This window comes from Microtus oregoni, unplaced genomic scaffold (genome assembly GCF_018167655.1).
Source record: "Microtus oregoni isolate MIOR12 unplaced genomic scaffold, Mior012 000016F_ref0000370, whole genome shotgun sequence".
Lineage (NCBI taxonomy): Eukaryota > Metazoa > Chordata > Mammalia > Rodentia > Cricetidae > Microtus > Microtus oregoni.
Window position 1 is genome coordinate 25,197,573 of NW_024543075.1, and position 27,650 is coordinate 25,225,222.

The 27,650-nt window shown below is 43.4% G+C and overlaps 1 protein-coding gene and 1 pseudogene across 3 annotated transcripts; one reads left to right on the forward strand and one right to left on the reverse strand.

Annotated features, from left to right (window-relative positions):
- Window positions 1-771: 771 nt before the first annotated feature.
- On the forward strand, window positions 772-4,455 carry LOC121457686 (annotated as a pseudogene).
- An 8,152-nt stretch (window positions 4,456-12,607) lies between these two features.
- Window positions 12,608-27,187, reverse strand: LOC121457829 (thymidylate synthase). Of its 3 annotated transcripts, XR_005975787.1 has the most exons (8): window positions 26,966-27,187; window positions 25,611-25,684; window positions 23,080-23,254; window positions 18,489-18,590; window positions 17,642-17,817; window positions 16,558-16,629; window positions 15,532-15,727; window positions 12,608-12,941 (listed from the first exon to the last, which is right to left on the reverse strand). XR_005975787.1 is itself a non-coding variant. In XM_041666858.1 (7 exons), exons 1-7 carry the CDS (start codon window positions 27,156-27,158, stop codon window positions 15,590-15,592), a joined length of 930 nt encoding a protein of 309 aa, XP_041522792.1. In that variant the 5' UTR covers window positions 27,159-27,187; the 3' UTR covers window positions 15,364-15,589. The 3 variants fall into 3 exon arrangements, 2 of the variants coding, with proteins under 2 accessions (XP_041522792.1, XP_041522793.1); XM_041666858.1 differs by lacking the exon at window positions 12,608-12,941 and having other exon boundaries at window positions 15,364-15,727; XM_041666859.1 differs by lacking the exons at window positions 12,608-12,941; window positions 18,489-18,590 and having other exon boundaries at window positions 15,364-15,727.
- Window positions 27,188-27,650: the final 463 nt, after the last annotated feature.

Genomic DNA, 27,650 nt, shown 5'->3' on the forward strand with positions numbered 1-27,650 from the left:
TTTTATTCTAAACTTATCACATGCTATAACTCATTTAATCCTGGAATAATTGTACAAGGGATGTATTTTTATAATCCCAGTTTTACATATGCAGAAACTGAGGTTCACAGAGGTGAAGGGCTTATTAGGGAAGAAGTTTATGGGTGTCTGGCTCCTGGACACCAACACACTACACCTTACATTGTAATTGATTACAGGCAAGAAGAGGGCCACAGAAAAGATACATGTGTCAAGAAAAATAAAACAATCAGTGCAGTGTAAGATCACTGAGCTGGAGTGGTTACATGTCCAGCTCCGGGTCCAGCGGCAGATTCTAACTCCTGCAATTTCACCCGTTATTAATAAGCTATGAAACATGCAATGAATAGCTGTTTACACTGGAGATGTTTGGATGGAGAAGTTAAAATATGCAAAATAGAATAATACCTGGCACTGAAGAACATAATCAATGTTAAATACTATTTTTCAATCAAAATTCCTTCAATCTGAACATTATGGGTGATCTTCAAACACAAGACAATCACTCAGCATTTAATGTTCTCTTGTTAGGGCAAAAGGGCCATAGACTTGGAGATCTCTTGAAAGGCAAAAGTCAGAGCAATGCAAGACAAATAGATATCTTCTCTAGTTAACTCACTAAGTCATTCTGAGGCACACAGGACATGAATGTACTAGTTACAGAATCCTAATTTCCATAATAGAGGTTAACCTTTCTAAATATTATTCCTTTTCTATTCCTTTAGGGACAGTTTTAATTCCAGGAACCACTCAGCTGACCCAGAAAGACATCCTCTACAGACTACAGTCTTCAAAAGCAAAGTGCATTATTACTGATGATGCGTTAGCCCCAGCAGTAGATGCTGTGGCAGCTAAATGTGAAAATCTCACCTCCAAACTCATTGTGTCTCAGCACTCCAGAGAAGGGTGGGGGAATGTTGTGTTACGAGCGGCAGGGCTGCGTCCCTGGCATGCGGCCGCCCGCATGGCTAGCTTTACCCGAAATAATTATACAGAAACTGTATTCTTTTAAACACTGTCTGACCCATTAGTTTTAGTTTCTTATTGGCTAGCTTTTACATATTGATCTAACCCATTTCTATTAATCTGTGTAGCCCACGAGCTGGCTTACCAGGAATGATCTTAACCTGCGTCTGTCTGGAGTGGGAGAATCATGGCGACTCCCTGACTCAGCTTCTTTCTCCCAGCATTCCGTTCTGTTTACTCCGCCTACCTAAGGGTTGGCCTATCAAATGGGTCTAGGCAGTTTCTTTATTAATAAGAAATCACTCCCACATCAGGGGAACCTCAAGGAGATGATGAGGTGAGGAGCCTCAATCTTAGAACAATGCCCCACAGAGAGAAGCAAGAAGGAGAAAAGTATTCAATTCAGTATAAGTGAGGTAAATGCAAATGAAAGCAATAATTAGCAAGAATAATCAGCGATCATTACAGAACTAACAGTGCCAAGCTTTGAAGTAAGGAGTCTGGTTGAGATTTTTAAAAAGCGGTCCTTGAGATGGAGAATGGTGTACAGGAGGCTTATAGGGAGTTCTCTTGTGGAAGAAGAGAAGGATGTAGGATTGAGCTGAGGAAGAAATTAATTTTCTATGTATTCCCTATGAAACTTTCAGCTAACACACTGGGAATCCTGGGCTTTGAATCAATCCTTAGGGCTGTGAAAATGTATAGTAGAAGACCCTGCAGTGATCACCGGTTTCAGATGGGTGCTGTCTCTAGCAGACTCATAATTGTGAAGGTGGCCATTCACATCACACAAGTAAAAGGGCAGAGATAGAGCTGTCTTTACCTCAGGACTGAATCCAAGTTACTGGTTCATACGCTGAAGAGGCCCAAGCACATGGGTGTTCTAGTCCTCCTCAGAGGTCACAGTCGGGCAGAGAAACACTGTAGACTGTCTTTTTGCAGACATGCCAGCGACAACCATACCTGCGTGAACACAAGGCACAATGAGATGATGGCCATCTACTTCACCAGCGGGACAACGGGGCATCCTAAGATGATCGGACACACCCACAGCAGTTTTGGTTTAGGATTATCTGTCAACGGAAGGTACTTCCATGGAGTCATTTGTGCACTGGCCTTTTAAATTTGTTTTTCAACAAATTACACGTTTTGCAAATTTAAATTTCTACATACATTTGTGTGCATGCAATTCCTACCACTTTAACAAATGTATACAACAGGGCTGTTTGTATTCCAGATTCTGGCTGGATTTGACAGACTCAGATGTGATGTGGAATACGTCAGACACAGGTTGGGCAAAGTCTGCATGGAGTAGTGTTTTTTTCTCCATGGATCCAAGGAGCATGTGTGTTTGCACACTATTTGCCCCGTTTCGAGCCGACTTCCATCTTGCAAGTAAGGCAGACTAAAGGAAGTTCACGGTTAGAGATGTGTTAGCATTAGTGGTATCACCGATGGACTGGCAACTAAAGTCAATGCAGGGATCAGAGTTTTAAGATATCTACCTCTGCAAAGTCCACAAAGACAGGAGAAGATCTGAGTACATTAACATCAAAATAAAGTTTACACTGTGCTGTGCCTCTGGCAGATCAAACATTTCATGTGAGACAATTTGCTCTTTCCAAACTGCAGACCCTCTCCAAGTTCCCCATCACTGTCTTCTGTTCTGCGCCAACTGCCTACCGAATGCTTGTACAGAATGATACAATCAGGTGAGACGTGGGTAAAGGGACACTCAGTCAGGGGAGAGAGGAGGAAAAGGAAGCTAGAAATGAAACACTTGTCTGTCCAACCAACAGATCTGACTAATCGGTACAGGATAGTGGGTTTTTTTCTCTTCCTCCTTTGCTTTATTGTTGACATTTTATAAAGATAGTCGCTCTGTCAAGATCAGGTTCCCACTAACAGAGAGAGGAAAGGGAAGATTAGACCATGTCTAGAGCTCTGAGTGGTAGTGAGTGGTTATAATAAACGGGGTATTTAATCTTTGCAGTGACAGCTATTACTGAGCTGAGACAGTAGACAGGTAGTTCCTTTTTGCAAATTCTCCCAGAAAACAAAAGTGAGAATGTATGCATTATATCTCCTGGATTCCATTGAAATGCTTGATTGTTGCTCTGAAAAGAAGCTACTGTCTGTGCTCACAGATCAGCACTTCTGGTCTCCTGTGTTGATGCAAAGCACAGCTCTTGCTCTAAAGAGAGTAAGACAGAGTTTGTTCTGAGCCAAATAAAACTGACTATGGGTCAAGGACATGGATTCAGATGACCTTGAATGGCGTGTTCTACTGTGGAAGCAATTAATGAACTTTCATAGTCACAGAGCAAAAGGAAGGCATGAATCAATGCTTTTGCCCAATACACTGGTGATGGCATCAGGTAGGCAGCCTAGAGGGGAACCAGAAAAGGACGCTTTCTGTAGATCTCTGGTGCTATAACAGTCTCAGTTTTAGAGTTGGGAAACCAGTGACCTTCTAGGTTTAACAATACACTTCAAGAGTTTTACCTAGCCGGGTGGTGGTGGCACATGCCTTTAATCCCAGCACTTTAATCAGAGGAGGCAGAGGCAGGCGTATCTCTGTGAGCTCGACACCAGCCTGGTCTAGAATAGCTAGTTCCAGGACAGGAACCAAAAAGCTACGGAGAAACCCTGTCTTAAAAAAAAAAAAAAGAGTTTTACCTAATAAAATGAGGATAAGATTAGATAGATACATGAGTTACTAATAAATGACTATTCAGAGTGCCAAGGACAATTCTAGCCCTCCATTCCTGACATTCCATTTCACCACAATCATGAAGTGCCTCCACTTAGCCTGTGAGATCTTCCACACTCATGTGGCATCTTCAGAGAACTTCAGTTCACAGTTGAGAGGTGATTTTTAATAGATTTAAAATATCGTTCTAGAGCTGGGCATAGTGGTGCACTTAATCCCAGCACTTGGGAGACAGAGGCCAAGTTCAAAACCAGCATGGTGTATATATAGCAAGTTCCAGGGCTACATGTTGCAAGTGTGTGTGTGTGTGTGTGTGTGTGTGTGTGTGTGTGTGTGTAACTATGGGGGTACCTTCCCTAAAGATGTCATTGTATTTCTTTGCAACAAGTAATTCTCTGAGGAGAGACAGACAGACAGAGAATCTGGCATTAGAGCAATCTGTTTCTAGCATCAGGGTTCTACTTTATATATAAGAGAGATCTTCTTATTTTGTATTAACAATAATCCTAATTCCCCTGTCTCGCCATTTTTTCTTCTCAACCTAACTCACTCTGTGTTTTTAGAGAAGCTATAAGTTCAAAAGCTTGAAGCACTGTGTGAGTGCTGGGGAACCAATCAACCCTGAAGTGATGGAGCAATGGAGAAGGAAGACAGGCCTAGACATCTACGAAGGATACGGACAGACAGAAACGGTACCTGCCCCACTGAAGACAGGCCTAGATGGGATTAGTCAGATAAACAAAAGCCAAAGTGTCTAACGTGTTCTTATGTCTTATGATTGCTTGAGGGATACAAAAAGGTGTGGTTAGGAAACAATTATTTTTTAAAAAAAGAAAAGCTTGAGAAAAATTAATTGCAAATAAACTATCATATTTTTTAGAAAAATGATTAACTGGTTGAGGCAAGAATGTCACAATATTTTTAATGAGAAAAGTATTGGCTCTATGTGACACAGAACTTTCTAAAGTGCCACAAAATAGAAAGCAGTGAGTTCAAAAAAAAAAAAAAAGAAAGAAAGCAGTGAGTTAGTTTCTGGTTCCCCAAATCATTGAATGTGCTGGTAGAACCCTATAAAGAAGAAGCTAAAACATTCTTGAGACTCTCAGCACTCTAAAGGCAGAGGGAGTGGGATCAAGTTCAAGGTCATTCTCAGCTAGGTTCGGGAGTTCAAGACCAGCCTGGGGTATGTAAACAAGCAAATACCTAAACGATAAGATATAATAAAATGTAGTCTTTAAAGAACTCATACAGATAAAAATCAGTGGACTGTGGAAGGAAGGAAGGAAGGGGTGGTGGAAGGAACAAAGGCTAGCAGGCAGGCAGGGTCACCTCAGAGGCTAAGGGTACTTGTTGTACTTGCAGAGGACCTGGGTTCACTTCCCAGCACGCACACAGGGCTCAGAACTCTAACTTCAATTCTCTGGTATCTGTTGCTCTCTTCTGACCACCCCGGCATCAGGTCCGCACACAGTGCACATACATACATGTAGACAAAACACTCATACACATCAAATAGAAACAATAGGTAAGTTCTTAAAAAAGAAAGGATAAAAGGAATGAAGGAAGGTTTGCTCAGATGGCTGAGCCCTGAAGTTCCTTAGCCTGCATGGCTCTAAGAATTTGACCAAGGCCACTGTTGGACTTGGACTTATGCAGGGATGAAAATGCTCTCCACTGGCATCCTCTAGTTAAAAAAACAAAACAAAAAACACACAGGGCTCAGTCACATAACGAGACTGATCGAAGAAACCTAATTCAAATAGCCACACATTCCTGGTGGCTGCTACATGGATTGATCCAACCACAGACACTTCTCAAAAATATCTAAGAATTTTGCATGAAATTTCAATGAAGCTTAAAAGCTCATATCATTTTTGCAAAGTTACATTTATTTATTCTCTCTCTCTCTCTATCTCTCTCTCTGTGTGTGTGTGTGTGTGTGTGTGTGTGTGTGTGTGTGCTTGTGCCTTGGTGCTTATGTGGAGGTCAGAGGATGACTTTTGGGAGTTGGCGCTCTTCTTCCACCATGTGAGTTCTGGAGACCTGGTGTAGGAGGTCCTTCTTTCTATGTGTTGCTTTCATTGGTTGAATAAAAAACTGCTTTGGCCTTTTGATAGGGCAGAAACTTAGGTAGGCTGAAGACACCGGGAAAGAAGGGACCTCACTTGAGGAATCACCTCCACCAGACTGGACTGTGGGAAGTCTGTAGAGCATTTCCTTGATTGAGGTTGATATGGAGGACACAGCTTCCTAGGGGTGGTGGCCTACTAGGCAGGTGGTCCTGAGTAGAGTAAGAAATCTGAGCAAGCCTTGGAAAAAGCCATGGGAGAACAGCCTTCCCCCATGATCTCTGCTTCATTTCCTGCCTCTGGTCCTGCCTGAACTCCTGCCCTGGTTTCCCTTCATGACTGACTGTGATGTGGAATTGTAGGTCGAATAAACATTTCCTTTCCCAAACTGGTGTGGTTTTGGCCAATGTTTCATCACAGCCACAAAAACCAAACAAGGATAATATCTAATCCATTTCCTACCAAAACTGTTGCCCGGTAGCTATCTTAATCAAGGGTGTGCAGCCTGCATAATCCTGGATATCGATATCCGTACAGTTGTTCGAGACTAACAATGTTACCACATCGGGATGGTTGTGGGCACAGGCATAGTGTAGTAACGTCCTACTAATTGAGAGGACATTTTAGAAAACTACAGATTACTATGTAAAGGCACATTCAAGTGTAAATACTAGACTGCAACGTGCATTTCCTTCTGATGTAAGAGAAGAAACTAAAATTTTCTTATTTACTTATTTCTCTACTCAGGTGTTCATTTGCTGTGCTAGGCATATAGCGCATGGCTGTCCCATTTAAGGCGAATGCTCTATATCAGGCTTCATCCTTCCTCAGAACACTCTCTGGATAACAGGAGAATGCCCAGTAGATTGAACTCAGATTGGATTTGAATCCTACTCTAATCACTGAGTGTTACCAGTTACAACATAGACTTCCTATGAGCTCCACAAATCAATCTCTCCATCTGTAGAATGGGGATTCATCACTGTAGCTATCTCACACAGTGCTGCTGTGATGCTTCAACTCACTTCAAGAGCACGGTCAAATGCTTCCAGTGCCTGGCAGCTCAGTGTTTGCTGGATACAATTATGATTGGTCTTCCTAATGGTAACAAACACAGTACTTCAATGAAGAGAATAGAATTATACCTACTGCAGATGCAAAATTTTTTTATATTTATTTATTTATTATGTATACAATATTCTGTCTGTGTGTATGTCTACAGGCCAGAAGAGGACAACAGACCCCATTACAGATGGTTATGAGCACCATGTGGTTGCTGGGAATTGAACTCAGGACCTTTGGAAGAGCAGGCAGTGCTCTTAACCACTGAGCCCCGCAAAATTTTTTATTCAAATAACCTTACAATATTTTAAAACTATATTTCCGAAGCTGGCCTTGAACTTGGTAATCCTCCCAGTAGGTAGGAATGCAGGCAGTTCCACTGCACCCACCTTACTCTTTATTTCATTCACACTTTAGCATCGCTGATGTCTGCCACTTATAATTCATGATATTTTATGACTATAATTGGCAAGGTTTTTTATTTTGCTACCATACAAAATAAAAGGTTATCATGTAGTCCATTGTACCTTACATCAAATGAAACATGACACAATCCACAGGCCCATGACAATTCTAAAGGTCACATGTATCTATGTAAATTTCAGCTCTTAAGACTATGAAATGTGAACAGATTTAGAATAGCAATAACAACAAATAAAAATATAAATGCTCAGTCATAGATACTTTGATTTTTTCATTTCTCAATGCCCAGAAGTAGTGTTTCTATATTTACTGCCAACGGGGACACAGCATAGTCCTCAGACAACAGACAGAGTGTCCATGTTAATTCAGACACCAGATGGTAGCAAATGGCTTTGTCTTATACCTCTAAATGTGTCCATGATCTAGCACCAAAATTGAGCAAACCTATCCAGAAGGAGATAACCCATGGCATCATAGCTCCCTTGCTTTGATTTTCAAAAGGCTTAAAGCCAAAAAATACTAGGGATTTAATTGAGCATCATTCATTATATTCAATATTTAAATTTATAGAATGTAAGGAAAGCTGACTGGGCAGAGAAACATGAATATTTTAAGAATGAGAGGATCTTGAGAGCTAGTAGATATATATGCTGTACAGTAGATAGCTAGGTTACACGCGGGGAATAAATGGATTGGCAGAATGGATAAATACATCTGGAGTATTCGGTGTTTTTAAAGAATACATTTAGTAAGCAAAAGAATACTTTGAAACGCTTATTTACTTTACTATTATTTGTATGAAGCTCTAATTTGGAAGACTGAATAACTATAGACTAAATAACCTCACAACCACAGATGTGGTCAAGAAGCATGTGAGCTATGGAGAATCTACTGTTGAGGGCCATTGTTTCCTGTCTATGATCTAGTGAGAAATAAGAAACAAGGACTAGGGGGCTGGAGAGATGGCTCAGTGGTTAAGAGCAAAGGTCCTGAGTTCAATTCCCGGCAACCACATGGTGGCTCACAACCATCCGTAATGAGGTCTGGTGCCCTCTTCTGGCCTGTAGACATACACACAGGCAGAATATTGTATATATAACAAATAAATACATAAAAATTAAAAAAAGAAAAGAAACAAGGACTAGGAAAGAGGGCTGCAGTGATTGGTAAAACTCAGTTGGGAAAGTACTCGCCCTGTAAGCCTGAGACACCGACTTCAGAACCCCCAGCACCTTGAGAAACTGGTGCTGGATTTGTAGATACAGGAGGATGCCCAAAGCCTGCTTGCCTAGGTAATAAGTATACTCCAAGACAATCAGTCAAACACAGTAGGGATTTGGGTGAGAGAATCTGTCCCTAAAGCTGAAGTGGAGGAACCACAGGTTCATCAGTGAGGTTCATCAGCGGAGGCACCTACTGGCAGACCCATCGGCCTAAGTTAAATCCCCAGAACCCACAACGTGGCAGAACACAACTGTCAAATGTAGTTCTCTCCTGACCATCACACACTTACACTTGGCATGTCTGGGGCATGTGGATCACACATATATGATTTTTTTAATGAGATGAAGAGAAATTTTCAAAGAGAACGTGAAGCACTAGCCTTCACATATGAACCAAAGCATACACAACATGTATGTAAGGGGCTGGGGGACAGAGTTATAGTTCAAGTTGAAAATTTCCTTATGAGATTCCTCAGCAAGCATGAAATGACCTAAGATTCTTGGTGATTTTTTTTTTTTGGCTTTGAGTTGACATTTTATGTGAAAATTTATCTCATGATACAATTTTCTGTGTTGCATATAACATAGCATTTAAAAACATATACATTAAGGGCTGGAGAGATGGCTTGGCATTTACAAGCTCTAGTTTTTCCTGTAGAGGACCCGGGTTTGATTCCTAGCACCCATATAGCAGATCACAAGAGTCTGTGATTCCAGTTCAGGAGATTCAACACCCTCTTCCTATGCGTGTGTAGCACATTGAAAATACATGCAGGCAAAACACTCAAACCTCAAAAAGTTTAAGTGTACACATAAAAAAGTATGTGGTTTTCTTAGCTAAATCCCTTTAAAGCACCCAATAAAGTGCTCTAAACGAGACAATGTAAAAGGATTTGTAAGCTAACTTCTTTGTTTTGCTTCTCATAAAGAAAGCCTAGGAGCTGCTCTTCCAAGGTGTGCAGGTTTCAGGTGCCTAGGAGCCTAAAGAAGGCACAAAACCCAGTGGTCTCCATGAAAGAAGAGCCTTAAACAGCAAGATCTCTGCCCTCCCTCAGGCTGCAGGTCTGGACCATATGTTTCTCCCTGGTAGACTCTTACTGTCCCCAACAGTTTCTGCCCCTCCTCAGGCCCTATTACCTGCCCCTCCACAGGCCCTACCGCCCCCCCCCCCCGCCTCCCCTCCCCTCCTCCTTTAGCCACCTGCACCCCCCTCCCAAACCCAACAGTAAATGTTCAAAACACTGGTTAAGTCTCCCCACTGAACCAAACAAGGGTCCTGCTAGGGCAAGTCCTTGGTTCAGAGTGAGCTGAACTCTGCTTCATCCTTAGCAACACAGTTCCACGGGCATAGTCACGCGTTGTGAGCCCATGTCAGATTCTGGCGATAAAAGCCTACAGCGGTCAGCATATGTAGACAAATATTGTATGTTTTCTCTTTTAAGGTTCTGATATGGGAACTACAATCTGAATAGCCACAGAGGTTTGGAACCTACTAAGGGACCAGGAGGGAGGAGAGCAGCTGTCAAGGAAAGGAAGTGTTGCAGGAGGTCCTCCCGCTCCTCCAGCCTATAGCTGCTGAGATACCAGCCCATTGGGGCGTGGTTTCTCTCCCTTTTAAAAAGGGGCCACTTCCCTCTCCTCTCTCTCTTCACTTCCTGCTCCGCAGGTGACTAGACTCCCTTCCTGGTTGCATAGAGGGCTGTTGCCTGGGACAGTGATCTGTAAGTTTTTTCCCCTTTAAATAAATACCACCCTATTAATCATAATTCCAAACTGGTGTGGCATTGTTTGTGACTTACGCCTTCAAGGAAGTAGTCTAAAGTGTTTGGAAGCTAAAAGGAAAACTAGAATTGGATGGTTTAATAAAAGGGGGATGGGACAGAAAGGTAAAGGAGGGAAAATGGAGAGGGATAATCAACACTAAAGGTCCTTTGAAAAACTATATGGAAACTGACTACCCTAGAAGCTTCCTATACATATGTGAAAGGAACCCACAGGGAGACAAAAAAACAAGGGAGAGAAGGCTTCAACTAGATCTTGTACCACTAAATTAAACCTCCAGTGCCAGGAACAGGTTACAGCCTGTTGTGTCATTAACCAAAGGGACCCATGGAAACCACCAAATAGCACAGCTATTGCCAAGGCTCTTGGTTGCTCACAAAACCTGATGTTAAGGTCTTGTTTCTGAAGGTAACACTTCTGTCACTGAATATGGAGAAGTTGAGCTGGTGTCTAACTAGATTACTCACCTACTAACCAGAGTTCACGGTACTGGAAGGTACTCTGCATGCTCCTGGAGGAGAAAGAGAGTCCTCAGTACCTCAGCACAAACCCTTCAACCTACAACCACACCCGCATGGAAGGAAGCTCACAGGCATCTGTAAATTCATTTCTAGGGGATCCAGCACCCTCTTGTGTCTTTTCAGGCATCACACATGCACACAGTGGACATACATATATGCAGACAAAACATACACAGACATGAAAGAAATGTGATCTATAAATACTGAGAAGTAGCCGGGCGGTGGTGGCGCACGCCTTTAATCCCAGCACTTGGGAGGCAGAGGCAGGCGGATCTCTGTGAGTTCGAGACCAGCCTGGTCTACAAGAGCTAGTTCCAGGACAGGCTCCAAAACCACAGAGAAACCCTGTCTCGAAAAACCAATAAAAAAAAAAAATACTGAGAAGTAATACATTTATGTAGGAAGTTCACTCTTAAAGTATACAACCCAGTAGGTTTTTTTAGTATGGTTTTTTTTTTTGGTTTTTTTTTTTTTTTTTTTTTTTGGTTTTTCGAGACAGGGTTTCTCTGTGGCTTTGGAACCTGTCCTGGAACTAGCTCTGTAGACCAGGCTGGTCTCGAACTCACAGAGATCTGCCTGCCTCTGCCTCCCGAGTGCTGGGATTAAAGGCGTGCGCCACCATCGCCCGGCTTTAGTATGTTCTTAAAATTATGCAACCATCACCCTACTGATTTTTAAAATATTTTTGTCATTCGAGGAAAAAAACCTTTATTCATTAGTAGCTACTCTTCATTCCTCCAGACCCCACCCCCATCAGTTACCAATCTAACTTTTTGCTTCAAGTGTCTCATTTACTAGAAATCAAATCATCTAATAAAGAAGTGACCCATTCTTCAGTCCTTTGGCTACTTTCAACTGAGCTTAATGTTTGTGATACTTATTCATGTTATAGGACATATCAGATCTCTACCCCTAGCCATGGCTAGAAACTAGACCACTATATTACCACACCACCCTTTGTTTACCCACTCATCAAGCAGTAGGTAATTGGGGCTTCTCCCTTTTTTCTTTTATGAATGCCCAGGTGCTAGTGCAGCCTCCCAAGGTAACTTGAGGCACAGGACACGTTGTAGACATTCTGCCAGTAGCCACTGTGCCCTTGAACAGGGACCACAAAGCTTTGAGTCTTCAAGAATTGATTTTCAATACCTAGAAACAGATGACGTTCTAGTAATGACTATCAAATCCTAAGTCCTGAATTTAGGTCACTGTGCAACTAGTTATGACAATTTGACACAAGCTAGAGTCATTTTGGAAGACAGAACCTCAATTGAGGAAAAAAAATCAAGACTGTCTGCAGACAAGACTGTGGTATGGGTGAGCCCAGCTCCCTAGGGACAGTGCCACCCCTGGGCAGGTACGGGGCTAGATGATATAAGGTAGACTGGCGAGCCACGAGGAACAAGGCAGTAAATAGCATTTCTCAGTGGTTTCTGCCTCAGTTCCTTCCTTAGATTCTGCCCTCTTGAGTCCCTGTCCTGATTTCCCTTGGTGTTGACGTGTGACCTGAGAGATTTAAGCTGAAATATATCATTTTGTCCCCGGGGTGCTTTTTGGTCAGTTTTCTCACGGCAGTGGAAATCCTAAGACACATAACTATGATCATATTTCCGCAGTTGCTGAACTCCCAAAACACATCTGCACTTTAGTGACTGAAAAGGTTTTGACTACAGTTTCGTGACCTGGAACATTTATCCTGATTCTGTCCAGATTATGGCTCATTTTCACCAACAGATTTAAGGTACCAAAGCTTCACTAACAATCTTGGTAACTAGTCAATAGTGCGGCCCCATCTTTAAAAACAACAACAAAAACTCTTTCATTTTAAAGCTTTATTTTTAATGGCAAGTCTGTGTGTGCGGTACGTGCACATGACTGTAGGCACCCTGGGAGGTCAAATGAGTGAATCCCCTGGACTGGAATTACAGAAGTTGTGAGTCCCTTAAGACGGGTGTTAGGAATCACACTGACTTTTAGAAGAGCAGCAAGGACTCTTAACTGCTGAGCCATCTCTCCAGCACCCAAACATAATTTCTTAAATACTGAATTACCTCTGGATTGGATTTAAACGCATTTCTAGCAGCAGTAGAAACCAGTGTTCACATAGCCCACTCTGTTGTCTTTGATAAGATGCAGGCTACTCAGCAGAAACGAAGGAGGAAATCTGTAAAGAAACACCAATGCCCAGATGGAGAAACAAGTCGGGAAGAAACTCCTCCTTGCTCAAGGTTTATGTGTTAAGCCCTAACACATAACAATTTTTTAGACATTTTTGGAAATACTTAAAATCCTGGAGATTTATAAATGTAGAAGAAAAAATCAAATCTAGCTTGAGGTGGTACTCCCCTTGGGAATCAGCAGTCATCAAGGCTGAAGGTCAACAAGTCAGGATTCTTTTATTATTTTTTTTTTTTTATTGAAAAAAAAATTTCCGCCTCCTCCCATTTCCCTCCCCCTCCTCCCACTCCTCTCCCTCTCCAGTCCGAAGAGCAGTCAGGGTTCCCTGCCCTGTGGAAAGTCCAAGGTCCTCCCCCCTCCATCCAGGTCTAGGAAGGTGAGCATCCAAAGCAAATGTACCTAACCTAAAGCCCAGGAAGATGGCTAATCTCTATCTAGTGCTGGATCTTAAGCTACAATTTGAAAATAAGCAATGTTTCATGATGTTTTGTAATAATTCGTATTCTAACACTTGTCATAAATTAGAATAAAGCTTGTTCTGCATCACTGTGAGGGATTTGGTAAAGCAACAAAAAGGATCCACTCATTTGTCCTGAAATGGTTTAGCATCCCTTCTATTACTAGTCTAAGCATTTTAGGAAATTCAACCCCCCCCCCCAAAAATTAATGGGGACAAATGGTATTTATCCATACTTTCATAACTCTTAAAAACTGTTTTAGCCAGGCATGGGAACTCAATGCAGGAAGCTGAAGCTAGAGCTGGGCCACAGTTCGAGGCTAGCCTCAGGTACAAACTAAGCTCCAGGCCAGCTAGGGTCACGTGAGACATGTCCCCAGACCACCACCACTACTCCCAACACAGAGACAAAACCTCATACCAACACCATGACTCCCAACAAACAAAACCTTAAAATGTGATTTACAACCTTCTGATGGTTAACATTAAAGGTTTAATTACTGTGCTTAAGATCTCTCTTTCTCTCTCTCTCTTCCTTCCTTCCTCTGTATGTATGTATGTATCTATCTATCTATCTATCTATCTGTCCCTAGCATGCAAACTCCTAACTTGTACAGGATGTCAGGCCACTCCTCCCACCCAACACATTTTTTTAAAATCAGATGTTGAAGATTTTTAAACTGTCTGATCCTGTTAAATCTGTTGTCCTAGCAAGATAAGACAGTGATTTTTGCTTTTGTAATCAAACTTGCTTACTCTGCTCAAAAAGATGACTAGGACAACTGCAAGACATTTATGTTAAAAAATTAGACCCTGCCTACATTTAGTCAGGATACATGAATCTTGTAGGTTTTGTCGTTACAAGTCCCAGGCTGATATGGCTAGACGCTGCATCTTGGGAGCACTCCCAGGAGCAGACCTGGTCCCAGAAATTAAAAGCATCTTATTATTTATTCATGGTCACTGCAGTGGTTTGAAAGAAAACAGCCCCCAAAGGAGCGACACTAATGGGTGCGGCTTTGCTGGAGTAGTTGTATCCTTGTTGGAGGGAGTGTGTCACTTGGGCGCAGGCTTTGAGGTCTATGCTCAGACTACTCCTAGTGTCACAGACTACTTCCTGTTGCCTGCAAGATGTAGGGCTCTCAGCTACAGGGACAGCACCATGTCTGCCTGCATGCCACCATGCCCCACCATGATGATAATGGACTGAACCTCTGAGCTATAAGCAAGCTACCCCTTTTCCTTTATAAGAGTTGCCACTGTCATGGTTTCTCTTCATAGCAATACAAACCCAAAATAAGACAGTCTGGTGAATCTCTGAGCAACTGCAGACTGTAACAATCAACTGGCCATTATATTTTCATATTAAATGTAACTATACTGAAGTACACTGTGGACAAGTGGGAGGAAAAATTTTAATCTATCTTACTCAATAGAATTTAACTAGCAGGCCTAGGCTACGCAGTGAATTCCAGGCCAGCCAAGGTAGAATAAGACCAAACAAACAAAAACCAAGAGGGCTGGGGATGTGGCTAACTTGGTGGAAACTTGCCTAGCATACATGAAATTCTGGGTTCAATCTCCAATCCATGCCTACAATCCAGTACTAGGAGGCAGAATCAAGAGGATGAGGAATAAGGTCATCCTCAGCTACAGAGTGTGTCTGAGGCCTGGGATCATGAGCCCCTGTCCCAACAACAAGCGTAGGAAGACTCAGAGTTTTTGGGTCAATCTATTTTAGTCAGAAACTTGAGCTTGTCACCAAGTCTAACCAAACTTACTCAAGTTGTGCTCCGACCTAAATGCACGCGCACACACACAAACACACACACTCAATAAAAACTAATTTTAAAAGTTTCAACTGACAAATGCAAAACAGTTCTTTATTACTACAGCATATAAAATATTTATAAGTAAACATGTAACACAGTTCAAGTTTAGAGGACTTCTTCATATAGACATACAGAAATATCTGCTTGTTTGTACCTCAGTGGACACTAAAGGAAAGGCCGTCTAAATGCCAGTAATATATTTAGACATTGAGGTACTTACAGATAGACACATCACTATCAGAGTTTCCATCTAGTTTATTTCCCTTTAGAGAGAAACTGTATTTTACCTTGGGCATCAGGCTCAAACCCTAGTATGGTGATGTTCACAGCAGCTTTGAAAAAGCTCTAAACGGCCATTTCCATCTTAATCGCTGGATGTGGATTATAACCTTCAATCTGAAAGTCTTCAACTCTGAAATCATCAATTGTCTCAACTTTTCGAAGAATTTTGAGCTTTGGGAAAGGTCTTGGCTCTCGCTGAAGCTAAAAATAAAATCATGGTTTTACTTTTTATCTGTTCCCGTGTCTCCTTTTGAAACAACACAGTATTTTATCACAAAGTACTTCTTTACAGCAGTGCTACAGGACTGTCTTTTCTTTCTGCAAGATTAGGGATTGCGCCTAAGGCCTCAGGAGAGCTATATTAGTAATCTGCCATCAGCTATGGTCCAGCTTTGTTTACCTTTTTATTCTGAGACAGGGTCTTAGTCAAGGTTATGTCTAGGCTTATGTTGAACCCACTCTGTAGCCCAGGCAAGCCTTGAACTTGGAATGTTCCTGCTCCAGCCTAAGTAGCTGTGATTACGGGCTGAACCCACCAGATAACTCCTGAGAAATACATTCAACATAGGGACACAATTCTTGACTTTTCTGAGTCTAACTTTTTTCCTTAATGTTCACAAAACATGGACACTCATATATTTACTACCATTTCAACTCATTTGTTGGCTGCTGTATTATAGGAATTTGAAAGGAATTTAAAAAGACAGACTTTTTAAAGTTTAGTACTTAAGCATAAAACTAAAGTCAAACATTTATTTTTCAGCTCTTCAAGTAAAATTATGAGGTAAAATGCGTATCTCCTGGCTCTTTTCTCTGGTACTGATGCTTCCGTGTCCTGTGTTTGTGGTTGCTAAGGCCGATGATGGCCTCATTTCCGCTCATCTCCCTTATTAAAAGCCCTGCATTTGGAGCACTTCAATATAAGACAGCATCAACCAGAGTGCCTGTGATACAAAGGATGCCCTGCACCCAATCTTTTGTCAAGAGAAGGAACCAAGCTCAAAAAGAAATGTAACAGGTATATTTCTTACCTGAATTTTCAGGGGCTCGATATGATTCAGGTAAATATGTGCATCTCCCAAGGTGTGGACAAAATCCCCTGGCTAAAAATGATCCACAGGAGAGAAAACAGCAGTCAATATTTTCGTCTAAATTCTTTAAGAACACATGTTAAAACAGACTAGGGCTGTGAGACGGCTCCATGGGTAACGGCCCTTGCCAAGCCTGACAACTTGAGCTTGATTCCTGGAAGCCACACAGAAGAAGAGAAAGGACTCACGCAGACTGTGCTCTCGTCTATGCACAGACTGTGGAAAATGTGGACCCCCATGTGCACACACACAATAGTACATTCTACAGGGTACGCATACAGTTCAAAGCTTTCCACAAAAGTAACTTTTCCAGTGCTGTTTTTGAGAAAAGTTAATTTTTTAGGTTTTTAGGTTGTGCATGATGGCTTACACACATAGTCCCAGTAGTTGGAAGGCTGAGAATTGGCATCGTGAACCCGGGGAGAGTGGGACCTAAAGTCTTATGCAAAAGTCAACTTTATTCAGAGCATCATACAATTTATACTCTGAGGGTTAAGAGTCCCGTGAGTAAACTATACAATCACAAAGACCAGAAACACATGGCAAAAACATGTTTTTCCACTGAGACACATGAATAACAACAGCTGAAATAAACTCACTCCTATCTGCTACACCTGGGAGGAGCATGAAACTACAGTCCAAGAACAAGTTTGTATTGAAGAAACTGAAGTCACAAGACTCTTGTTTTCTCACACGCACTGCAAGTTCTCAAGGCTCCATTCTTGGACTGTGTTCTGACACTGAGACAGGAGGATCACTGTAGGTCCAAGGCTAGTCTGGACTAGAGAATGAGACCATGTCTCAAAAACAAAAACAAAACAAAACAAACAAACAAACAAGCTACCCATATGAATGTTAGTTTCCTTAGGCAACAAGGTACCAGAAAGCTCCAAGGAGGGTTATAAGGTGAGCCAGTACATGTTTTATTTACATGCATAAAATTTTAATACTAATCAGACTGAATTCCCTGCTATGAGTTAGTTTATTCCATTGGCTATAACCACGTCTTCTGAAAGCAGCTCACCTTTAGGCCTGTGATGTGTGCAATCATGTATGTAAGCAGGGCATAGCTGGCAATGTTGAAGGGCACGCCCAGGCCCATATCTCCCGACCTCTGGTAGAGCTGGCAAGACAGCTCCCCATTCGCTACATAGAATTGACAGAGGGCATGGCAAGGAGGCAGTGCCATCAGGGGAAGATCTGAGGGGGTCAAAAGTAAAAGAAGGAGGGGTTTTAGAGAAGAACACAGCTATAAAAAAGGTAAAATACAAAACAAGCCAAGCACGAAAGAAGCCATGAAGTTACAGATACATACAATTCACTTTCCCATTCTGTCAAAGTCAGACCATTTTCCCAGCCCTGCAGCAGAGGTGCATAAGGAATCAGCAAGTGTACATTTATGCTGAAGCAATGCTCATCCAGCTGAGCTAAAATTAAGAATTTGGGCTGCTGTTGATGGCACCAAATAAAAGGAAATTATTCTTTTTGCAAAGGCCACAGGAAACTGGAATCTGGGGCACATCTTTCTGGTTAAGTATCTATTAGAAATATGAAACGTTCCTTCCTGGATACTCACTATACCCTGGTAGAGTTTTATACTCTACTTTCAAGTTAACACCCGAAACTTTGTGTGCTCCAAATGAAAAAGATAAAACCATAGGTGCGTTTTACAGGCAATTTTATGCTCCTTTAATGTAAATGCATAAAGATCGTGTGGGTCTAATGAAGGTAGAAACAGAGCAAAGTGTGACTGTGTTGATCAACCACGTGACTGGAGACAGTTCCAGTGACCCGCAGTGCCTCCGGCCACCTTGCTCCCTTTGGCTAACTGGCCAGTTTAGCCAAAGGAAGATGGTTGGGATGCTGTCTACCTTTTGGGTTCCAGGCACACATGATGATTCTTCTGTCATCAGGGCTGGTTTTGATGGTGTCAATCACTTTTTGCAGCTGGTCTACTCCTTGACCCGAGTAATCTGCAGAATTGTCAGGAGAGCACATGCGCATTTACGTCACATCGGTCACAGCCTCTCATGTGATGACCCTGACAGCATCCACTCAATGCCCCCACCCATAGTTCTAATATACCCAGCAATTCTAAGTATTTCTCAGATCTTGCTGGGTTAAGCTCAATGTCCTTACACTAAAATCTAAGTTCTTTTCTACACAATATTTATTCTGTTACAATGTCACTCCCTCCCCTTAATACTGCCCCTGTTGCTAACTGCTGTTTGGCTGTGTTTGAATGTGTCACTCAAAGGTTCATGAGTTGAAACGTAATTCTCATTTTTGGGTAGAAATTTAAATCAATTACAGAGTCTTTAAGAGGTGATCAGGGGGCTGGAGAGATGGCTCAGTGGTTAAGAACACTGGCTGCTCTTCCAGAAGTCCTGAGTTCAATTCCCAGCAACCACATGGTAGCTTACATCAGTCTGTAATGAGATCTGGTGCCCTCTTCTGGCCTGCAGGTATACATGCAGGCAGAACACTGTATATGTAATAAATAAATAAATAAATCTTAAAAAGAGGTGATTAGGATGAGAAAGTCATCAGGGTGGAGTTCCATGGGGGAATCCTGGTGGCGTCACAAGGAACCAAAGGAGACACACTTCTCACCTTTCACACCTAATACTGTGTCACCTGGTGTGACTATCATCAAAATGTGGGCACCGAACCACCAGGACTGAGATCTAAGTTTCCTTATCTACTGGGTAATTGAATGTGGGGCTGTGAAAAACTAAACATACAACATGCAAAAACGAATCCAAATTTAAACGCGTAAAGGAGCTGAGGTGGCTGAGAGAGCTCCCCAGTACGGCGTGTGGCCATTCACTGCAGACACGGTTCTGAATCCAGACACGCTTTTCACCGGACACGCTGGTATAACACGAAGCACCAACAAATGCCGCCTGAAACACTTCAGCTTGTATTAAAACAACTGAATATGATAACTGTGGCATGTTACTGTACATACAGCTTGCTGCTTTTGTAGAATCATAACGATCTAATTATGAAAAACCAGGGCTGCTAACATTAACTCTCATTCTTTGGCATATATTCAAGTTAGTCTATCTTTGGTTTCGTTGGATGGGAGGGTTGTTCTTAATTTTTAAACTAGTATTATTTTCTGTGTGTGTCTGATGTGTGTGAGTAGGAGTGGACGTGCCAGTGCACACAGGGAGGTCAGAGGACAACCTTCGGGAATTTTCTCATTGCACTCAGCATTCTCGAGAGTGGACTCAAGTCGTTAAGCCTTGGGTAGCGAATGCTTTCAGCCACGGGCGGTCTCACCAGCCCAAATCAGCGTGTCTCTGGATTCTATTACGGTAGAATCTTTGGTTTTCAAATGGACTTTGGTTTCATAAAAACATCATTCAATGAACTCTGGCTTGCAATGAAAACAGAAATGCCGGCAGTTTCTGAGATGGCAAATGTGCTTCTGTCATTTTGTACTACACGTTTCTGTGTGCACAGCTCTCATCACTGACAAGTCTGGAATCAAACTATCAATAAACTCTGAAAATGCCCTACAACCTACTTTCCGACAAGACTTCATTCTTTATGTTAAAATTGATAAGCACACCCCATCTCATTAATGTGTAAAATTTCTTTTCATCGTTAATAAATAATAAGTGTATTATTTATTAATAAATGCTAAAATTACATGTACGACAAAGAATTATCACAGGGTAAATTTTTAATGATTTATAAGCAATAAATATTTGGTTTGTGTACTTGTATACCTCGGGCTACATAAAAAATTTCTTGGGCAAAAAAAGTCACAGTGAAAAAAAGTTTAAGAAACCTTTGCTCTAAATAAGCCTCTTTTCTTCCAAGCTAGTTAGCTGTAGATATTCTGGCATGGTAACAAAAAACTATACTAATCAGATCCAATCCCAGCAGTTTTAGATTTTTCCCCACGTTCCCATGTGATATAGTTTCTCTATCTAACAAGCACCACGGTCACACTTCACCAACACAATCTGTTATTGTCCCTCAGGACACTGGATCTTAAAACTGAAAACAGCTTGTCATAGACAGTCAAATGACAAACTATAGAGAACTTTCTAGGGCTTAGGCACTGTCCTACCCACACTTCCACTAAAAGGACGAGACAATTTATCACTAAGCACACCACTGACTTACAACTCCCAGACAAACTGTAATAAGATTATGATCTTGTACTTTTTCCAGTTCTCGTCCTTGGCCTTTAATCCCCTGCCCCCTGCTGAGGTGTGGAAGCTGAGAGGTGATTTATTAACAAAGACCAGAACTCCATAGACTCTCCTCCGGATGTACTTTTACCAAGGTTAGTCAGTCAGTGTTCTGGCAGAGTTGGTTCTCTGAGGGAGGCGTTCCCAAAAGCCCAGCTCCAAGAAGGCAATATTAAAGACTTGAGGAAATGCTCTACAGCTAGACTGTGGTGGTGACTTTGTAATCTGTGTTAAAAAAAAATCTGATAAATTTCAGAACGAATTGTAATTATTTCTTGTAGGGGAGAAAGGGAGAAAGAACAGGAAAATTATCTGCATTAAAAAACATTTAAATCTACAAGAGCTAGTTTCAGGACAGCTTCAAAAACCAGAATAAATAAACGAATAAAAATAAGACAATTAGCTAGGAGTTGTGGTTTATACCTTTAATCCCAGCACTCAGGAGACAGAAGCAGGAGGATCTCTGTGAGTCTGAGGCCAGGCTTGTCTATAGAGAGAGAGTTCTAGGATCATCAGGGCTACACATAGAAACAACGTAATAAAACAAACAAAATAACCAAAAACAACCAAACAAAAAATGGTCAGGTGAATGACCATGATGGCTCATTCCTATAATTTTACCAGGTGAAAGGTAGAGACAGGAGGATGAGGAGTTGAAGGCCAGCTATGGCTCAGAAGACCTAGCCACCCACCCCCTCAAGACAAATCCCAGCACTTGGGGAGGGCAGAGGCTGACAGTTCAAGGGCAGCCTTGTCTCTCATAATTAGTTCCAGGCTAGCCAAGCTCTTATGGTGAGATTCTGACTCCAAATGAATAAGATAAAGTAAGCACACACATTAAATTTACATTAAAACTGCTTTTTACATTTTTACTATGTTATGTGTGGCCTATGCTATGGCACGTGTAGCCTAAGAAGCTGTGGGAACAGATTCTCTCTTACCACATGGGTTCCTGAGGATCAAACACAGGTCTCCAAGCTTGGAAGCAGGGACTTTGGCTGCTGAGCCATTCACACTCCATGCAGCATCACACTATTCTGTTGCAGAACTTCTCAAGTAACTCTATGCTCACTGACACTATCACAATACACTCCAAGCCCAGCAACCTCTTCTCTTCTTTCTGCCTTTACCAATTTACCAATTTAGTCCACAAAGACGTCCACAACTTCCAAACATCACCAGCGTTGAAAACATCTTGATTGCAGGCAAACACAACTGAAGAATTTGGGCGCTAGGCCTGTCTTAGTATTCTATCGCTGTGAAGAGACACCATGACCATGACAACTCTTATAAAAGAAAGAGTGTATTGGGGCTTGCTTATAGTTTCAGAGGTTTAGTCAATTGTCAGCATGGTGAGAAGCATAGCAGTATCCAGGCAGACATGGTGCTGGAGAAGCAGCTGAGAGTTCTACTTCCAGAACTACAGGCAGCAGGATAAGAGGCATTGGCTTCCAAAACCTAAAAGCCCATCCCCAGTGAGACACTTCCTCCAACAAGGCCGTAGTCTTAATCCTTTCAAATGACACCACTCCTAAGCATTCAAACACAGGGGCTTACTTGAGCATGGGGGCTTTCTTATTCAGACCACTACAAAGCCCAAATTCTTCCCACTGGCTAGAAGGAGCTGAAGAGACCCTTGAAAAGAAAAGCATACTGTCCAGGCTGCTGGTGTCTGCTCAGCCAGTAATTTATTACTTCCTGCACACATGAGCATACATACACATACACTAGTGAGACATTTTAACCTTTAGAACCTGGCCTAGGGAGGCTGGTCTCTGTGACACTCAAACAGTACCCAGAAAGAGGAGATGCCAGTCACTACATGAGGAATTTTCTTAACCTCTGTCCCCACAGAGCAGGAAGGGAAGGGTGAACGGTACGGAGACACACAAGTTTGCAAGTGCTTCAGCATTGCAAAGGGGAATGTTCATCATGGGTAACTCCTGCACCTCATCCCGGAGGAACCTCCTTCTATCCTAAACCCTAACACGGTCAGGACAGACCAAATCTCCCACCACTGGCCAATGACACAGGTAGAGAAAGTTCCAAGCATCCGATAATGCCCAGTAAATGCTAGGCACCACGAGTATGATTTGGCCTTTGTGACATTTTGCCGTGGCTTCTCCACTATTACCCAGCACAGCTTCTCAGAAATCAGTTACTTACAAACTCCCACGATGTGGACTTATCTCCCACATCTATGATGGATCTTTGAGGAAGCACAAAACCTGAGGCTATGATATCTCCTCACCTGATTCCATATCTTTGTAGTCTGCGCCAAAATGTCTCCACTGGAAACCATAAACTGGGCCCAGGTCCCCTTCCTGTCGTGCAGAGAATCCCAGGCTGTCCAGAAAATCTCGGGACCCATTGGCATCCCAGATTCTCACTCCTTTGGAGGACAGTTCTTTAGCATTTGTGGATCCCTGAAAGATTGAGAATAGAATAGGCACACAGGAGGATTCTGTGTTACTCATCCCCTCCCACGGCACACTATCCACATGCAGCCTAGCTTTAAGCAGGCTGGTCCTGGCAGGCTTCTGAGGGAGTATAGAACGGTCTTACCCTATTAGAAATTTCCTCAAGGCATTTCTTCTATTCCTTTCAACTTTCCAAAGTCTTTGTATATGTATACATACATGTAAGCATGCCATGGTGCATGCCCACAGGAGCTGGTTCTCACTTTCTACCTTATTTGAGTTGGGTGTCTCTCTTGTTCCTGTTGCTATAATACCTATCCCAAGCTAGCAAGTTGTGAGCTTCCAGTAGATTTCCGTCTCCATCTCCCATAGAAGTACCAGGATTAGACGGCACTACCACATAGGGCTTTTTTGTTTTCTCTGGGTAACATTCCTGGCTGTCCTGGAACTGCTTCCCAAGTGCTGGGATTAAAGGTGTGGGCATCAGCACCTGGCCCAAAGAGCTTTTTAGGAGGACTCCAGGGATCCAAGCTCAGGCTGTCAGATTTGTGTGGGGCCAAGTGCTTTACACCCACTGAGCCATCTCCCCAGCCCTCCCTTCAATTCTTTTTTTTTTTTTTTTTTTTTTTTTAAGTTTTTCGAGACAGGGTTTCTCTGTAGCTTTGAAGCCTGTCCTGGCACTAGCTCTTGTAGACCAGGCTGGCCTAGAACTCACAGAGATCCGCCTGCCTCTGCCTCCCAAGTGCTGGGATTAAAGACGTGCGCCACCACCACCTCGCCTTCCCTTCAATTCTTTAAATACCTCCAAGTTCCTAAAACATTTCTACCTCATCTGCAGCTTTGAATTCCTTCATAAAACACATTCCATGTCGAAGTGTGATACTCCAAGTGGACTTGTCCAATGCTCCATGTGCGGTCTGTTCATGTGTCATATCTGGCTATCTGGAAAATGTGTATGCATGGGTACCCAAGCCCACGGAAGCCAGAGAGAATCCTGGCTGTTCTACTCTATTTCTTCCTATCCTTTCCCTGAGACAGGGTCTCCGAGTAAAGCTAGAGCTTATTTGGGCGAGAAGCGTGGCCAGCAATCACCAACGTCCTCCTGTGTCTCCCTTCCCATTATAGCACTGGGGTTACAGACACACGCACTCACACCCAGCATGTTTTAAGCTTCATTTCTATGTTATGTGTATGTGTGTGTTGCCTGCATGTGTCTGTACACCATGTGCACACAGTACCCAAGGACAGTAGAAGAGGGAGTCAGATAGCTTGAACTGGACTTACAGATTGTTAGCCACTAACTGTGTTGAATGGGTGCTAGGAACTAAATCCTAACCCTCACCCTGAACATGAGCAACAAATGCTCTTCACCACTGAGTCATCTCTCCATTCCACACCCAGAATGTTTTATGTGACAACTGGGGCGGGATGAACGCGGGCCCTCTTTGCCTACTGAGTCAGCATCCCAAGAACTCTAATCTTTAGAGCCAATGCCTCTAAAGAAGGGGCTGAACTTATTGTATGGCCCAGATCTCATCTTGTCTCCAGGAGTACTCTTCCAGCACTGGACAGAACCTCACTTTTTCTGGACCAGGATACAGAGCAGGAACTTGGGGCTCCTGCCATTTGTTACCACACCACTCCAGTATAATCCAGGTACCTACTTGACCCTGGTATCTACCAATTCAGCCATCAATAATGCTGAGCACCTACCATGTGGCTGGCTGTATTTTAGTCCTGAGATACAACAGGAAAGAGGAGAAGCAGATTTTCTACCTTAGGGAACTCACAGGACATTGCACTTATTTATCTCCCACCCAGAAGAGGGAAAGCTGAAGGCTGAGTTCTAGGTCAGCTGATGGTGTTTCCTACAAAGAGAAACAGAGGTGACAGGAAGGTCAAGGGCGTTGAGTGGGACTGGAAGGAGGAGAGAACCATCCTCCATATGGAAGGAAAGGCACTAGGTAATGGGAATGGCAAGTGCCAGAGGCCTGGGCAGGATTCTCCCAGTGGGCTCAGATCAGTGATGAAAGCAGGATTGGAAGGACACAGAAAAGCATCTAGAGCCAGCACTAGAAAATGAGCCAGGGATGTGGGAATGGCTGACAGCTACAGCTTTGACTACTACTACCTCTTTTATTTTTCTTGGTTTTTCGAGACAGGGTTTCTCTGCGTAGTTTTGGAGCCTGTCCTGGAACTTGCTCTGTAAACCAGGCTGACATCGAACTTACATTGATCCGCCTGCCTCTGCCTCTGGAGTGCTGGGATTAAAGGCGTGCGCCACCACTGCCTGGCTCACAGTTTGACTTCTAAGGCTTGATTTGAGAAGACAGGCAGCTTCCAAAAGCAGCAGCACCCTTACCTTGATAAACCACAGCAACTCCTCCAAAACGCCCTTCCAGAACACTCGTTTGGTTGTGAGCAGAGGAAATTCATCTGAAAAATAGGTTGTAACACAGTTAAAATGTGGTAAAATACAGCGAGCCGTCATTCAGCTTTCTCTGTGGAGGGAAACGACCTGGGGGCAGACACACACACACACACACACACACACACACACACACCCGGAGTGGTTTCAGGAAAACTGGGAACTCCCACCCAGCTTCGGGCTAAATCACTGAAACCACAGGTCTGCATTGACACAGAGGTATCCATATGGCAAAGAGGAGTCCTCACCCACTACAGAGCCACTATCACTGTCACTGGGGTTTAACAGCAACATCCAAAATGTGGCCTAGACACAACCTAAAGGCTCTCATACCCAAGTCCACCACGCCCCAGGAAGAGCGATATCACTCTGGTAAAAACTGAAAACGTTTTCAGACATTTGGGGAGCAAACTGACCTAGCATCTGAAAACAGAAATGTTTAAGCCTCCGAACCCGAAGGCAAAACAGAAGAGAGACAACGGGGCAGGGCAGGAGCTCAATCAACAGACAAGGTAAAGAGGAAAGGCTCAGAGTCTATGTTTGTCAGAGAGCAATACTTTCCTCTTTACAGTCTACATGGGAAAGCTGAATGAAGATTAGAGAAGCAGAATAACTTGTCTACAGTATCAGCAGAGGAAAGGGACTAAAACTGGGCATCAGAGTTCACTGATCTAGGAGGCCCTGGGCACTGGGTTAATCCATGCAGTAGCTCCTGAAGTTCCCACCTCCAGAACATGCTTAAGTATACCCTCACTCAAAGTCTTGTGCTTGACGTCTGATGCCAGGAACCCCAAAAGAGCACTTCTTCCCTGGGGCCACTCTGTAGGCTTACACATCCTGAGTTGCTCTATAAAAGCCAAGGCTGTCTGGGGAAACCCCGCAGTTTCCGCCTCAGGCTTGGGTTCTTTTTTCTGTGCCGCTTAAACACCGCCTAAGCCATTTTCGCGCCAATTTTTAAAACAGTTGCAAAGGGGAGCAGGAGAAGTAAGAGGAGGAGCACAAGTCGGGACCTCAGGGCAAGGTTTGGGCAGGTTTCTTCTACCCTGACCCTCGGAGACGCACGACCAGTTGGAACTTAATGGGGGTTAAGAACAAGAGGCCTTAAGGACCAGGTTTACCTGCAGTAGCTATCACCTTGAGGCTCTAGGGCGGGAACGCAGAGCTTAGGACTCTTTGAGCCAGGGTCAGACTAACCGCGGCCGCCAGCCCCGCGCCTCCGCGCCCCCGCGCCCAGCCCACCGCTGGTCCTCCCGCAGTCCCTCCCGGTAGTGGGGACTAGCCGCGGTCACCTCTCAGGTTGTATCTCGCCTGCATGCCGAACACCGACAAGGTGCCGGTGCCCGTGCGGTCCTCCTTCTTGAAACCGCAGCGCATAATGTGCTCCACCTGACCCAGATACTGCAGCTCCCCGTGCCCCGGTGCCTCCGCGCCCTGTTGCTGAGCGGCGGGCTGCAGCTTCAGCTCGGAGCCGGCGACCGGCATTGCGGACAGTTAGAGGCGGTGTGTAGGCGCCAAAGACCGGACCTTCCGCGCGCTCTTTTCCGCGCCTCCCGCCCCTTCCTGCTGGGAAGCTTCTGACTGGCCACGATCGTCAGACCCCCGCCCACGCGCCAGCAGAGCAAACACGCGCTGGAGTTCCCAATTCTCTTGATTTATCCTGTCTGCCTTAAGAGCCTATAGGTTCAGGGCATGGTGAGGCACGCCAGTAATCCCAGCTCGTGGGAGGTCGAGGCCAGAGGATCTGGAATTTAAGACAATCCTTTTTTTTTTTTTTTTTTTTTTTTTTTTGAGACTGGGTTTCTCTGTAGCTTTGGAGCCTGTTCTGGAACTAGCTCTAATGTATACAATATTCTATCTGCGTGTGTGTCTCCAGGCCAGAAGAGGGCACCAGACTTCATTACAGATGGTTGTGAGCCACCATGTGGTTGCTGGGAATTGAACTCAGAACCTTTGGAAGAGCAGGCAATGCTCTTA

Excerpts from the sequence above, each read along its gene's own strand:
- LOC121457829 (XM_041666858.1), bottom strand. The coding sequence starts at position 27,158 with ATGCCGGTCGCCGGCTCCGAGCTGAAGCTGCAGCCCGCCGCTCAGCAA. Across the intron at positions 18,591-23,079 it reads CTACAAAGATATGGAATCAG|ATTACTCGGGTCAAGGAGTA; the intron begins GTGAGGAGATAT and ends ACAATTCTGCAG. Across the intron at positions 16,630-17,641 it reads CACACATCACAGGCCTAAAG|CCAGGGGATTTTGTCCACAC; the intron begins GTGAGCTGCTTT and ends GATCATTTTTAG.